The sequence below is a fragment of the Aulonocara stuartgranti genome (assembly GCF_965226115.1).
Source record: "Aulonocara stuartgranti genome assembly, chromosome: 6".
NCBI lineage: Eukaryota > Metazoa > Chordata > Actinopteri > Cichliformes > Cichlidae > Aulonocara > Aulonocara stuartgranti.
In genome coordinates, this window is record NC_138944.1 from 26,269,256 (window position 1) to 26,285,576 (window position 16,321).

The 16,321-nt window shown below is 41.8% G+C and overlaps 1 protein-coding gene across 1 annotated transcript; it reads left to right on the top strand.

Annotated features, from left to right (window-relative positions):
* The first annotated feature begins 1,798 nt into the window (after positions 1 to 1,798).
* Positions 1,799 to 14,835, top strand: mmaa (metabolism of cobalamin associated A). The gene is made up of 6 exons (XM_082537129.1): positions 1,799 to 2,502; positions 4,075 to 4,197; positions 4,755 to 4,925; positions 5,430 to 5,515; positions 6,525 to 6,674; positions 11,263 to 14,835. Exons 1-6 carry the CDS (start codon positions 2,103 to 2,105, stop codon positions 11,557 to 11,559), a joined length of 1,227 nt encoding a protein of 408 aa, XP_082393255.1. The 5' UTR covers positions 1,799 to 2,102; the 3' UTR covers positions 11,560 to 14,835.
* Positions 14,836 to 16,321: the final 1,486 nt, after the last annotated feature.

Below are 16,321 nucleotides of genomic sequence, written 5' to 3' on the forward strand. Positions count from 1 at the left end.
GTGTACTCAGAATAAAAGTGAGTCTCTTCCTCATGTGATTGACATACAGCATACATACAACACTGTTTACAAAACTGAATTTAAAGCACCACAACATACAGGCCATAAATGGCATTGTATAAATTATTATTGCTATATTTGAGCCAAACAGGAAAACTTGTTTTACTGTAGACCTCAAAAAACAGCAGGGATAAAATAATAGTTGTTTGTTTATTATAAGATATATTTTTATAGATTATTTTCTCTGTAATTGTTTTGTTTCTCACTGGTCTCCAGCTCCTGTTACTGTGCTACATGTTTCCAAGTATTCAACACATCTTAGTTGTTTTAAGGCTTTTTGAACCAGCTTCTCCAGTCCCCCTTTAATTGATTCTTTTTACCAGTAAAATGATAACAAATTGCTGTTTGTGATCAAATCAATTTAAAAAGGGACTTTTTTTTAATGAGTTGTCATTACTTTCACGTATGGTCCACTATTCAAGCTCCAGCAGCACAGTGAAGCATTCTAATGAGGTTCATACTGAATTCAGCTATCTTTCTAAAACCCAGAGTTCTTTCCAGAGTACAATAAGTACAATCTTTGCACAACTTTAATAATGGTGAAAGCCCCATATTCACCATCCTTTGTCAAGTGTTTCCACGATCTCTTCTCTGCACATGTCCAAAACATCTCAGCCTTGCTTCCCAAAATTTCCTCCCAAGATCCATAGCTACCAGTTAGGTGATCCCTGTTTAATAAGGGAGTTGTTTAAAATTAAATGAATAAATGATTGGACAATCTAAATAAAGCCAAGCTGAAAATAAGTTTAGTACTTTTTGCTGTAAGGGAAAAAATGGTGGTGTTGCTCACACCCTGAAGCAGACTGCTCCAAAGCCTGGGCCACAGTAGTTAAAGACTCGATCCATGCCAGAAATACTGACTAATTTAAAGTGGCACAGGACGCGGAACACATGCATGTATTATCAAGTTTGATTTTTTTTTTAGTTTTTTTTTTTTTTTTTTTTTAGAGGGAATTAACCCTGGAGCTTCTTCCCGCAGGCGATACGGTCTCTCAATCACACCACCACACAGTACTGACCCACACATATGGTTCTTACACACACACTGGACTTTCTGGACTTTGTTTTTGCACAACACTGGTCACTATATTCTTCATTTCCAGTTAATACTTGTACAGCTGCTGTTATTGTGTATATATTTATTTATATTTAGATTTCTTCATACATTCTTATATAGTTCTATATTGTGTATTGTGTATTTTGTTGTACAGTTATTTTATTTTCAACTTTAATTTATATATTTTATCTTATTCTTCCCAGTTAAATTTACCCTTCATTCTAATTTGTGTTGTACAGTTATTTCATTTTTAACCTTAATTTATATTTTATTCCTTCCTAGTTAAATTTACCCTTTTTAATTTTTCATATTTATTTCCTATCTTATTCATAGCCTTTCCTTTTTTGTTTTCTTTAGGTCACGAGCAGTTGTCCAAGCATTTCACTACATATCGTACTGTGTATGACTGTGTACGTGACAAATAAAATTTGATTTGATTTGATTTGATAAGATGTGAAGGTTAACATCTGCTGCCACCTGCTGGCTAAAATGGCCAACTGCCATATTTAAATGTTCATTTAACTACTTTCGTCTGTTATTAAAAAACACACACACAAAGAAAAAAAGTAACGAATCGCACATTTAAACTTCTGTGGCAGATTTTAGATGTATTTGGGAAACGTTTTACTTTCCAAATAAACCGACGGAAATACTGCGGTGGGCGGTGTCAGACGTCAACGGAAACGGAAGTGAATGAATGAAACGATGGCGATAGGTAACCTGTAACGTCTCCGTGCAACTGGGACGAGGTCAGAGTGAGTTTAGTTTTCACACTTTGTGGCTATTTTGTCCAAACTACGTCTTTAACAACTGCCTTCAACGAGTACATTACGTGCTGACGTTAGAAAGAATACACATTAGCCTGACGGTGACTATTATAACTGCTGTAACGGTGACGTTTGTAAGCACCTCAGCTGGAAGTACCGCTGGATAAATTAACTGTAAGCCTGTACGCCCTCCCAGACCGCCCTACCTTTGACACACAATGAGACAGTTTAGCCTCGCTCTCCTCCGTCACATCTCCTCATCCACTGCCCCCGCACTCACCGAGACGTGCCGCCTTCACAGTTGGCACTGCTTCACTGCTTCACGCCCTCAGTACCGGAGCATCGTCCCGCCTCACAGCTGCCAGCACACACGGACTGAAAGCACAGCAGCCAGCCAGCACATACAGGACCTGAGTGGGCCTGAGCAGAGACTGCTGAATAAACTTTATGACGGGCTGATCGGAGGACAGCGGGCGTCTTTGGCAGAGTGCATCACTTTGGTGGAGACCCAGCATCCCAGAAAGAAAGAGCTGGCCCAGGTGCTGCTGCAGAGGGTCCTGGCTTACAGGAGGGAGCAGGAGAGCCGCAATGGAGGGAAGCCAGTGGCCTTCAGAGTAGGTGTGTAGGCTTAAGTCTGTGGCGGTTGTCTGAACTCAGTTTTTCTTGTCTCTAAGTGTCTTTGAACCTAAAATGTATTAAAATAAGTACATTTAAACTAAGGCTACTGCCATTGTATCCGCATTATAACCTACAGATCACAGTGGAGCTATAAGACACGAAACCTTCATATGAAGACTATTTTACAACTGCTGTTGTAAAATAGTTTCTCATAAAATAGTTTCTCATTTCACACTTTTTTTTACGATAAAAAACAAAGTCACAGCCAGTAAATATGTCCTAATGCTGAAATCCCCACCACAAGGATAGTGGTGCAATTTCCGGGGGGATGAATTCTCTGAAATTTTCAGGCTTTGCAAAGATTGCAGTGGGCTTATTTGGACCCTTTTGTGTTTTAGTTCGGCCCCCAGGGCCTTATGTTTAACACACCTTGTAGTATAAACACGTCACCTCTGCCATGAATCCTTCATCAGACGGTTTCTGCAGCAGTGGCTCCGATGTTCTATGTGGTGCAAAGAAACAGTCACATAAATTTGCATTCAGATTTCTTCAGACTTGACCCCAAAGTGAAGTGTGTTTAACAAACAAACAAAAAAAAGAGTTTAACATTTTTACATTTAAACTCTGCGTTATTAAAGCTTTAAAAGCAGAAAGTAGAAACAATATTGTGTAGTTACTTTAGCACATAAATTTAAATTAGGTTAGTAGAAATCAGCTCTTGGGGCTGTTTGGTGCCATCCATTACAGTTTAACCTCCCTCCCACAAGAATCATGACTACCATTTTTATGCAGATGATCCACAGTTGTACTTGTAACTTTCCTCTAATGATCTAACCTCTGTTCACAAACTAATAAGCTGCATTAATGACCTTAACTGGTGGATGTCTTAAAACCTTTTAGAACTGAGCAGAGACGAGACAGAAATACTCGTCCAAAAAAAGTCAGAGACAAAAAAACCTGTTCATATTTATCATTCATTTCTCGTCACACAGTGAACAAGTCAGGCATCATTTTGGACAGTGATCTCACTTTTGATAACCAGATCAATAAGGTTACCTGTCACTTAAAAGTATATCTAAGGTTAGAAATTACAATTTCAGACTGACTCCGTGCATTCATATCACAAAGGTTAGATTATTTTAACACTCAAATCATCAATGGGCCGTCTTCAGCTTATCCAAAACACAGCAGCCAGAATCCTTACAGGTACATGGAAATTTGACCACATTATCCCAGTATTGAAGACCACTTCATTGGCTCTCATTACCATATAAAATCACTTCTGTATGTTCACAAAGTTCTCAATGGTTTGGCCTTCCAGTACATATCTGACAACCAAGTCAGACCTCTTAGGTCATCAGGTTCTTTTAACTGGTTCCACAATCAGATCCAAGTAACCTGAAGGGTTCAGTTACTGTGCTCTGCGTCTTTGGAACAAGCTGCCTGCTCACTTGAGATCAATTACATCTGTGCGTACATTCAATAACCGACTGATGTAATGGAATGTGCTACGTAAGTAAGTGTCATCGTCACTGTTTGTTGCAAACTGATGAGATCTCTTTGATTTCTCAGGTCTGTCTGGACCCCCCGGAGCAGGAAAGTCCTCCTTCATCGAGGTGGTGGGGAAGATGCTGACAGGACGTGGACATAAAGTTGCAGTGCTGGCTGTCGACCCATCCTCCTGCACCACTGGGGGTAACCGCTGACACGTTCATCATCTGCTTTTACTGTGATACAGATGAACTATTATTATTTTGAGCTTTACAGCGCACAGGGAAATTTTATGTAATGTTTAAAGATGCTGGATTTAGGTTCAGGGAATATTGTGCTGTTTATGTTTGGCTGTATTAAAGTGCTTTTCCTGATTTGTGTAGAAACATACGATGACGGAGATAAATGTTCATATCGGTCAAAGTTTCAAATAACGAGGTATGTTGACTGTTCCTTTCTGCTCTTGGTGTAAAGTCACTGAGCAGGGATCTCTTTAACACGACCATTTCAGGTGCAGAGCCCCGCAGCAGAAAGTTGTCTACCACAGGTGGTGGCCTTAAAGAGAGAGAAGTTAAAACTGCTTGCTTTAAACCATTTATTTTCCATAAATGAATCAGGCTATTTTTATTTGAGAGAATATAAAATATAGAGCAGGAAACAAGCAGAATAGGTCCTCTTTGAATAGGCTGAAATCACTGAGTAATTACAAGCAGCACTGCACAGTAAAACTGCTGCCAAGTGACTCATCCCTCTTGCTGCAGGGTCTCTGATGGGCGATAAGACTCGTATGACTGAGCTCTCAAGAGACATGAACGCCTTCATCAGGCCATCGCCGACCTCGGGAACACTCGGAGGTGTCACCAGAACAACCAACGAGGCCATTGTTCTCTGCGAGGGAGCAGGTCACGACATCGTCCTTGTGGAGACTGTAGGTAAGATGCTGTGACGCGAACCCTCGGAGTAAGCGTGTTAAAGCCATAATCTCAGCAAGTATTTGTTCTTCTGCTTGTACTAAGTTTTTTTTTTTTTAATGCAAACATAATTTGTTCAATGTGATGTCTGATAGCAGCGCCAGTCATCAGGCACCTGCTCTGCATCTCCAGGCTAAAATTTATTCACTGTGAGCGCTCTGAAGTTTGTGAAAGCTCATGATTATTCATCAGCTTTCATGATTTTTGAATGACTGAGCAAGTCCTCACCAGGACCAGCTTTCCTTTAAATTCTTTAGATTTTCAGACAACGCAAACGCAGGCAAATATTTAGTGTGACTGTTGGATGTATCGTTTGAAAAGCGTGAGGCTGTATAGGACTGTAGATTTAGTTTCAGATGAGAGGATACTGTGTCGTATCAAACTTTGTCGTGTTATCAGTCAGCAGTGATCGTTAAACTAGTCCTCTGTTTTGTCATCTTTCTTCTTTTTTTGTTTTTCCTCCAGGAGTCGGCCAGTCAGAGTTCGCAGTGGCAGACATGGTTGACATGTTTGTGTTGCTGATTCCACCAGCAGGGGGCGATGAACTCCAGGTCAGTGAAAACAAGCGTGCTTCAGCTCATCTGTGGAGCTGGAACAAAGTAATCGACCAGTAAAATTTAGTCATTGTTAATTTCGTGCTAATGTGTAGGGGAATAAAACCAGTTTTTGATTGAGCTGCTGTCATTTATCAGCCGCTGATTATCTGATATCAACGATCTTTAAATTCATCAGAATTATAAAACCTAAACTAAATTACCTGATGAATATATTTATGAAGCACTGTTTATAAGCAAAAGCAGATTGTGTGTCCACGTTTTTTTTGTAAAGATAAACATGCTCACAATAAGTATATGCTCGCCACTTAATTAATTAGGAAAATTATTCACTTCATTAGCCTTCCTCATGATGATTAATGCTACAGTGATTATGGTGGGACAGTAGGTAGCTGAAGTGGCATTTGTTTTAATTATAATAACTATTGGTAATGTGGAAACACTCGGACATGAACACATGAGGAAAGCAGCACGCTTGAAAATTCATTCCAGTAAATTAGTGCTTAATAATCAACCTGTGTTACTCAGAGTCAAAATGTACAGTTAGCTCATGGTCTACACATACCACCGTATATTTTTATATGGGATTATTTGAGCTAATCATAGAAAACCTAACTATATCAGAGGTGTTGTAATGTGCAAAAGTCTCATTTCTTTAAGTGGTCATGAGCAATATTTCTCCAGGCTTTCTGAAGGACTTTCAAAGTTTTCCTTTGCTTTTTCAGTCCAGTTCTCATACCTGGGGTTAGGGTTAAGGGTCGGCCATTTACTTTAGCACAGTTCTGTACAGAAAGAAAATATTTATACAATTCGATTCCATCTATCTTTGGATATCGACTGCAAAAATCAGCCATGTTGAATGGAAAGAAAGTCTTAAGACTTTTAAAGTCTCAGGCTTGAAAACACTTGACCGCAGCTCCGTGCAGGAGCCTTGAGGAGCTCAGGCATCAGGCAGCGTTTTCATCGTTTAATCATCCTCCTCTCTAATGACAAAATCTCTGTTCAGGGCATCAAGAGGGGCATAATCGAAAGGGCCGAGTTGGTCGTGGTGACAAAGTCAGACGGAGACCTGGTGGTGCCGGCCAGGAGGATCCAGGCTGAATACACCAGCGCACTCAAACTGCTCAGGAGACAGTCCAAATCCTGGAACCCTAAGGTGTGTGTGTGTGTAGTGATGTAATGATGCAAGGAGTCGGTAACAAGGATTTGGTGGTGTTTGGTGTTTGCTCTGCTGGGCAGCTACAGCACATGGACCCAACAAGATATCCCACAGAGAGGTCAGCTGACCCAGGAGGAGGAGGAGTGTGGGGGTGGGTCATCATAACATGACGGCACTAGTGCTGCAGTGTCCCACCTCACCCGCTCGCCTGGCTAGCCCTGTCCCTTTGTTTTCCCAGCCCAGTGCTGCATCTGCCCACCGGGCAAGCAGCCAGGAAGCACCCCCACCTACCAGTCCTTATTACCCCCCACCCCCCGCTCCCAATGCACTGGATACTCGGCTGCTGCGTCATGCATTTCACTGATTAGAAAAGTGCTCGTTCTCATAAAATCTGATAGGCTTCTCTTACAGCTCCTCTCTCTTTATGCTTCACGCTCGGCTTTGTTGTGCATATTCGTGTCTGTTTCCCGACTGTATGGCAGAGATTTAGTCTCTTGCTCTGCTTTGCGTGGCACTATGATGTGACATAAATACTATTTTGACTTGATGATTAAACTCTTGGTGGCATGTGAGGCGACTTTTATGGTTCTCTTCACAATCACTTAATCCTTTGGTCTATGTTATGTAGGAAATTGCAAAAGGTAAATGGTCCCAGAGTTGAGAAGCACGACGGGTCGTCTTTAAATTTAATCTTTGTTGTCCATCCAACAACCCAAAACCCCCAAAGACTGATTACACTGATGTCAGAAAAAAAATGGCAGATTTTGGACAGTGAAACTAGAAAAAGGTTTTAGACATGTTGCTTAAAAAACGATTACATTCATATACACAGTGCATGCACATCATGAATTAACTGTGATTAATCACATTTTTGGAAACCTGTGCTTAGTTTTACTAGTCACACCCAGCGCTGGTTATTGCCAGACTGGCTGCATCAAGAAATCACTTAAACCGACTCTGTCTGATAAAGTGAAGCCGGCTAAAAGATCTCAAAGAGCAACACAATCTAAAGAAACTAAAAACAGCTGAGAGATAAATTCGTTGATATCTATTAGTCTGGAAAGAGTTACAAAGCTGTTTATAAGGCTTCAGGACTTATAACCACAGTGAGAGCCATTATTCACAAATGGAGAAAACTTGGAACAGTGGTGAACCTTTCCAGGAGTGACCGGCCTACCAAAATTACTCCAAGAGCTCATCGAGGACTCAGCCAGGAGGTCACAGAACAACATTCGGAGAACCGCAGGCCTCACATGTCTCAGTTCATGTCAGAGTTCATGATTCAACATGAGTCTGGGCAAAAAAGGCAACCATGAGAGAGTTCAAGGTGAAAACCACTGCTGACGCAAAAAGAACACAACGTCTCACATCACTGCATTGTCGAAGTCTCAAATCCAAGTGAGATTCCTTGGCGTGACCTTAAAAAGGCTCAAAAACCCTGCAATGTGTCTGAATTAAAACAACACTGCAAATAAGAGTGAGACGAAATTCCTCCACAGCGATGTGAAAGACTCATCGCCAGTTATTACAAACACTTGATTGCAGCTCTTACTTACCAAGCCAGGATCAACCAGTTATCAGGTTTAGGGGGCAAATAGTTTATCACATAGGGCCGCACAGGTTTGGACTTTTTTCCCATCTAATAAACAAAATCATCGCTTAAAAACTGCATATTGTATTTACTCAGGTTATCCTCGTCTAATAATAAAATGTGTTTTATGATCTAAATAATGCAGGTTTGACAAATATACAAAAAAAATTAGAAATCAGGAACACTATGATTTTATGTCTCTGCTCTTTCGTGTTTCTGATTTTATTTTGGTGCTTTTAGATTTAAATGTTGTTTCAGATGAGTTTTTTGTAACTTCACAGCACTTCTAATATTGGGTTTGTAAGATTAGATAAATTAATCTTGATTTCAGTTTGAGCTTCAAGGCTACTTTATTGTAAATCCAGGAGACGGACAGACCGACGTCTTTGAATGGCATTTCCAAGACATGTTGTGTTAACACAAATCTATTTTAGATGTCATGAAAGCCGTAGGGTCATTGAAGCTTTCTTTGTTCCCTGGTGTTTTAGAAATGCAATACAAAATTCCTCAAGTGCCTCTTTAAGAGCTGTTACATCCAGATTACAAGAAGCTTGTTTTCCCTCTCAGCTTTTAGTGGCTTCTTGATGATTTCTTACGGAGGAACAGTGAGAGCGGCTTTAAAGCTTTCAATGTTGCGGCCAGCGGAAACAAAACCAATGTGACGGCGGAGAGACGAATATTAGAAAGATTTGTGTAACACCTGAAAACCTGGAGAACTACAAGCATTTGTGTAACTAGATACCAGCAGAGGTAAGGCGGTCTGTGAATGTATTAAGTAGTTTTAAAAAGATCATTTATATGAGAGAATATGCTGTAAGTACAGTAAGTCACATGATCTTTCTTCTTCTCACCTTAACGTTGTAACTGGAACGTGTGTAAGTGGATTTTGATCACAGCTGCCATTTATATTCTGAGCTGTGTAAGTGACTCAAATTTGATTGTCAGCTGGTGTTTAATAGAAGACGGCAAAGAAAGGATCTGCACATCTGAATGGAGCTTTGTGTCTACCTGTAAACCTGGAGCCCGCTTTCAACAAACTCAATGTTACTCTGAATTTCATCATGCGCTCTCGGATCTGCATTAAGCTTTGAGGAGAGACGTGCAGTCGAAGTACTAAACACATAAGTGACATTTATCCCCGGATTGCCTGCGTGAACAAGGTGTTAAGGACAGACGAATGCTTGATATTTGCGTAGTGACTTGACAGCTTCTTGTAGGCTGGAGGTGTACTGAAAGGAAAAAACCTTAAATGCAGAACTCCCAGACTCTGATGCATTTACCGCATCCAAAATGTTCTCTTAATGATCGCGGGGGGGGGAAGCTTAAAGCCCGTCTTCGGTTAAACCTTTATTTTTAATAATAACCTCTACATTTATTGTGTATTGTAGGAAGCTCAGGTTGGCTTTTCCCAAGAAGACTTCCTGTTCAGCAGTCTGTACTGGTGAACCGGTAACCTGCTCAGGATTTAATCATCACTGGCATTTGAAAAACATCAATGTAAATGTGCCACGGTTGGCTCAGCAGTGCATGTTGCACTTGTAGTTAAAAAATAAAACATTAAAGCTGAAGTCGACAGGAAAAAATGAGACATTTTAAAACATAAAAACACACATCGGTATATCAAAGTGAACGTATAAAGTTAAAAGCACATATCTGTTGGTCGCATGGGGTCGAGCTCTGGTTTGTTTTCCCACCCCGGCGTGGTTTGTTTGGGGAGACGTGGCGGTGGTCCCCCATCCAAGCTCAGTCAGACCCAACAGGTGTATGCAAAAGACCTTCCTGTAGCCAGTTGTGCAGGTATGCACGCATGCAGAGAAGACAAAGTGCAGCAACTGTCGGTAAAACTAATGGAAATCCTGCAACGGGCTGACTGTTTTCATGTGAACTATCTAATAATTTTCATTTCATTTCATTTTGACTTTATTTTGACTTCAGTTTAGTTGCAGTTAGTTTTCAGAGAAGTATTTCTTACTACACTTTGAAAATGTTTAGTTTTTGTTTAGTTTTTATTAGTTTCAGTCTTTTATTATTTTAAGGAAAGTGTTTGTCAAAAAAAAAAAAATACAGAACGAGAGAAACAAAACTTTTCAAAAGCGGTTGTCTCACAGTCTTGTAGACGCCCTGAGTTTCAGTAAACACATTCATCAATGCCTCGGCATTTTCACCAAGCTAACAGATGCTGAAGCTAAAGACAGTTCCTCTGTTTTTATTTTAGTTCACAAAATTGTTTCAGTTCATTTCTTGGGGCGATCGTGGCTCAAGAGTTGGCAGTTCGTCTTGTAATCGGAAGGTTGCCGGTTCGATCCCCGGCTCTGACGGTCTCGGTCGTTGTGTCCTTGGGCAAGACACTTCACCCGTTGCCTACTGGTGGTAGGCCTACAGCCTCGCCTCTGTCAGGGCGGCTGTGGCTACAATGTAGCTTGCCATCACCAGTGTGTGAATGTGTGGATGACTGAATGTAGTGTAAAGCGCTATAAAAGTACAGGCCATTTACCATTTTAAAGGCCATTTCATTTTTTTCCCAAACAGCCCACATCTTACCAGCATCCAGATCTGTTGATTTGTCTTAAAAATTAAAAAACAAAATCCTCCACTGTTCAGCTGTCATGAAGAGAGGAAACCGCCATAGAAGTCTAAAGTATATGGAGCTGTAAATGTGCTTTTTGATACTGTTTAACATTAGATTCAATGGGGATTGTTTCGGTTTTGGGGTCAGCCTCAAGTGGCCATTAGTGGAACTGCGGCTTTTCTTAAACATACTCTTCCAGAGATCTGAACTTACCTCTGGCAGCTGCCGTCATTTTCGTGCTACTGACATGACCTTGAAATGAAAATGATGATTTGCTTTAAAGACTTCATGACCTACAGGAGGCATAAAAATCTATTAACAATATAAAACTTTCTCTGTTCTGTATATTTTGCTGTGACTGTGAAACGCTCATTTTGAACAGCTGAATCATGAATCTTCCCACCCCTCACCTTCTCCACCCGCAGGTGGTGCGGGCTTCCTCGCAAACCTTCGAGGGCATCCCAGAGGTCTGGGCCAAGATGGAGGCATACCGGGAGGCCGCGCTGGCCAGCGGTGAGCTGCAGGGCAGGCGGACGGCCCAGCAGAAGGTGTGGATGTGGAGTCTGATCCAGGAGAGCGTCCTGTGCCATTTCCAAAATCACCCCGGTGTCAGAGAAGCTCTACCCCACCTCGAGGAGAGGGTCACCAAAGGAGCCATCTCTCCAGGACTGGCTGCTGACCTGCTTCTCAGAGCCTTTTCTTCATCCTCTTCATCACAGTAATCACTGGGACTGCACTGTCAGATAAGGAACGGATCACTCACTGAAAAGGAGAGCGAGAAAATGACCTTGGCTCTGCGGTTTGCACAAAAAGACTCGATCTCTGCTCTTTTAACACACGATTTAAAAATTTAAATACGTGAGAGTCACCCCCCGTCTACAGAGGCTTCGCTTTCTGATTGCTTTCATCCAAGTCACAAGAGCAGGAAGAGCGCTGAAAGTCGTCATTTCTCGTCAGCGGCTCCGAGACGCACTCGCGTTTGGCAAAAATGAGATGCGTTGAGAGTCCGAGATGTGAAACGCGGAAGCGACCGTCTCTTTTGGACACTACGGACAAGTTTTAACGAGATCAGTGAAGGAGGATTCAAAGGTCGTGTGGTTGCAGTTGAAGAATAGTTTGAGCGGTATCTTTCACTATCATGAACGGCGTGTTACAGTAAAGCTGTGACTCGTTCCTCACGATCAGTAATATCAGTAATAACAGCCTATTTGCGAGCCACAAAGCGTCAATGAAAGGATCGGGCTTGGGTAGAATCGATTTAGTTAGAGCCCCGTGTTTCTGCTGCTGAACTACTGAAGATGTTGCTCTAATAACAGGTTTTCCTCAGGAAAGCATCGAGGCTTTGAATCAGTGTTTTTTTCTTTTTTTGTTTGTTTTTTAATCCACTGTTTGGTTTCTATTAAAGAACAATTTGAATCTTAAGTGGACAAGTGAATTACATTAAATCTGCCGGCGCAGTTGGCCGAGCTCTTCTACCGCTGCGTGTTTGCTCACGATATGAAAAAGGGCCGAGTGATTAATGTTACCTCTACGAATATTAGCCCTGAGATTTGTCAGAGATTTAATGACATTTCTTTTCGGCTCTCCGGAGCCAGAAATGTCAGCGCTGGGCTTCGTCTGAATGACTCAGCTGTACGGTTGCTTCGAATTCAGGCAAAACACACTTTAATATTTCCAGAATTAAGTTCATACTGCGCTGCGCTCCCGGACACCACCGGAGGACTGAACACAAAGAGAAGTCACGCACTCATAATGCCGGTGCAGCTACTTTATTACTTTATTATTTAAAGAGGCTGCTGCAGCTGCTTTATTCAGGGACCCCGCAGCAGACGCCGGTGTCAGCGGCATATTCTTATACAGTCTAATCTATACACAGGGTATTTCCCACCCATTATGTACTCGTAGGCTGCACCTGTTATTTTTAGTGTCTGTTAATCCGTCAGCTATTTTTTTTAAATATATAAACGTATGTAAACGTACACATCATAATTTCCAGACTCCAAACTGACATCTGAAGACTGAGGGAAAGCCTGGCTGTGGCCTCCAGTTTTAGTCCAGGAGTCCTGTAGGGTTGTAAGTGTTCTTTAAACCAGAAGAAAATGCGAGGTCACATAAAGTTCAAATCCAGTTTGTTGATTCGATTTTCTGAATTCGCACACTGGAGTATTGTCTTCAACCCACCGGGCGAGCAGGTGGCGTGGACGTCCAAGTGTGTGAATGCGATGACTCGATTTTCAAATTGATGCCATAGGTGCATCTACTAAAAATCTCAGATGTGTTCAAATCCCGGTGACCTCGATCTAAAGGTCAAGGTCAGAGGTCAAGTTTTCTGAAAGTCTAAAGAATCCCTTTTGTAACATTCTTGTCCCAGGTTGCCCTGTCTCCTTATCCTCTCTTTCTTCTTCTCTTCCTCTCCATCGCTACCCACCGGTTGTGGCAGATGGCCGCCTGTCCCTGAGCCTGCTTCTGTCAGATGTTTCCTCGCTCACGGGGAGTCGTGTGATTGTTGCGGTTTTTTCTCTAATACTGTAGAATCGTTAACTTACAGTGTAAAACCCCCTGAGCTCACTGAAAATGCCAATAAATGCTAAAACAAAAATATATCGATGAGATAGAAAAGGCTGTTTGGTTTCTGTAACATCATAGTCCAACAGTCGAAGCTGTCAGCACAATGATGTTGAAGAACTCCCTTGTGTTTGTCCCGTTGGTCTAATTATGAGATTGTGTACACGTGGCATTAAATTTGTGTAAACTTGCTGGTACTTCTGACACACAGTAAGTCACTTAAACTGGTATTGAGAGCTTATTACCTTTTGCATTGTGGGCTGGTTCTTATATAGCACTTTTCTACTTGAGCACTAAAAGCAGTTTTTACAACACAAGCATTTTTTAGTACATCCAAGTCCTTTCTATATAACATTCACACTCCGATGAACGCACCGGGATCATCATCTTGGCACGCAGACCTGGAGCAGCCAGGAGTTGAACCCCCGACCTTTCAATTAGTAGATGTCCTGCTCGACCTCCTGAACCACAGCCACTCTAAGCTCACAGCACCTGGTATTCCCAGGCGGTGCATCCGAGTACTAACCGGGCCCGACCCTTGCTCAGTGTCCGAGATCAGGTGTGCTCAAGGAGGTAGGATTGTAATCCTGCTGGAACAAGGTCCTGGGTTCAGATCCAACAGTTTTTCAGTGTGGAGTTTGGATGTTCCTCTCCGTGCCTGAGGGAGGTCTTTCCAGGTAATCAGGCTTCTTTTCCCAAAAAGACAAGCATACGGAAGCTTGTTTCTGCCACTGGGCAGATAAAACAAGTCATCTATTAGTCAAAATTTCAACTCACCCAGAAGTTTGACTCATTAAGTCAACATTTTGCAATAATAACTTGAAATTTTCACTCATCTCTACCTTTTCAAATAATTTTCTTTTTGTGGGAGAAACAAGACCCTGAATTGAATAAGTGATAAAAAAAAAAAGTGGTTAATTTGTTTAAACTTGTAGTTATTTCTTACTTACAGGATCAATAGAGGAGAAACGCTACAGGTGACTACAGAGAGAAAACTGTTTAGATCACCATGAAAATTTCCGGTCTGTCTAATGCTCTGTATTGCAAGTTTTATGAAAGTGTATTTTTGATGAGGCATTGTCACCCCTGTTATTGGCATAGTTTTGCAGATCATAAATCGAATTGGACAATGACTAAAGCCAAGGTCATTAGAGTCTTTATAAAATCTGTTTTTATCATTTGATAAACCAGAAAAATATGAATAAATGTTCATAAATCAGTGTCTGAATGCTGTATAAATAAAATCCATCTGTTTAAAAAAAAAGCAGCTTTAGAAATATAAACGAAGTTTCATGTAAGAGCTGAGTTGGAGATTTCTTGCTTGGAATAAACACAATTACTCCGAATGTGGCCTTTCAAGCTTGTTGTAATGTCACGTCACTGAAAAACTAATATTTATGGTTTTCAAATAAAACGTATCACCATGGATATCATATGCAAATGAGATGTTCTCATTAAATATGCACACATTTGCATAAATGAGAAAAAGTACAATAAGCTCCTGAATTTGTATTTTAGATATTGTCTTTCTGCTAGTGTGGAAGAATCACTGTTATGTAACCAAAATGGCACATCTGACTTATGCCTGAAATATCTCACCTTTAAAAGCCGGCAGATGTAGTTTGAAGCAGTCACAAGATCAAGAAGGCGTGATTCATTTCCTCCAGGTCACTAAGAACTGGATTTGCTTTTATACACTATGTAAATAATCTTTATCGTACCATCAGTGTTCTGTAAATGTAAGTTTGTGCTTTCTTCAGCCACTAGAGGTCTCCCAAATCCCACTCAGCTGTGGGTTCATTATCCTAATGACTGAACCCTCAGTGCCAACCGCCCTCCCTTTCTTAGCGCCCCCGCCTCCTGCCCTCCATCCATTCTTCATCGAGGTTGCCTAGGGTGCCGGGTCACTCAGAGGTGAGGACATCAGCAGCTGCCACTCTCCTCGAGGTCGAGCTCGAGGTACTGTAGACCCAGCTCTCTGTACACAACCATCCTCTGCTTTTTTTCCCCCCCTCTCTCTCAATCCTCACTGAAAAGCAGAAAGGAGCCAAGCTTGGTACAGTACAGAGCAGGAGGGCTGAGTGTGTGATTGTACAGCTTTCTCAACCTCCTCAAAGGAAAAAAACAGGGTGAATTCAGTGCTAATCTGTGCTTGTACTTTCTAGTCTGCTTTGGAAATACTGCGAAAGCCCCCACCAACCGCTGGACGGGCTCCCAGGTCGCTGCTCGTTTGCTCCCGCCTGCGTGTGAGAGGAAGAATGCCCCTTGAATGCAGATGGATTCATTAGGTCTGAGTAACACCCATCTCCTCCATCATGCTGACACAAACACATACACACTGTAACTGCTCTGGCTTTGCAAAAGGGAACAGTGAGTTCTGCAGCTCTGGACTCCCTCCACGCGCACACACACACACACACATCCATGCATATACACACAGTTGTCTCCAGTGTAAACAACACCATGCGGTTTCACTAAGGAAGATTAACTCAAATGCTGCCGGATCATGTTCAGCCATCTTAGCCCAAACACAGGGCCCGTCCACATGTGTTTAGCATTTTGCCGGATCTCTTGAATGTAAGCAGAGGACAGAGACAGGCTCTTTGATGAGGTTTTCTTTTACTGGTTGTTTTTTTCCATGTTTAATAGAGGAGGGGGGGGGGCTTACATTCACAGCGTTTCATTGTGTCAGCAGTCTGAAGTCAAAATGCCTTCCTTGGTTAAAGAGCAAACTAAGAACTGTTGTGATTGTTGCCTAAAAACTCAGCTTAACCCCCTCCAAGAAAAAACCTCAGAGCCCGAATGCTGAAAAATGAGGCTACAACACATGTCAGTAAACAGAGCGGGTGTACTGTAGCGCAGAGAGGCACACATGTTTCTCCTCTTGTAGGATGCATCAGCGTAGTAGTTTGTTTTCTG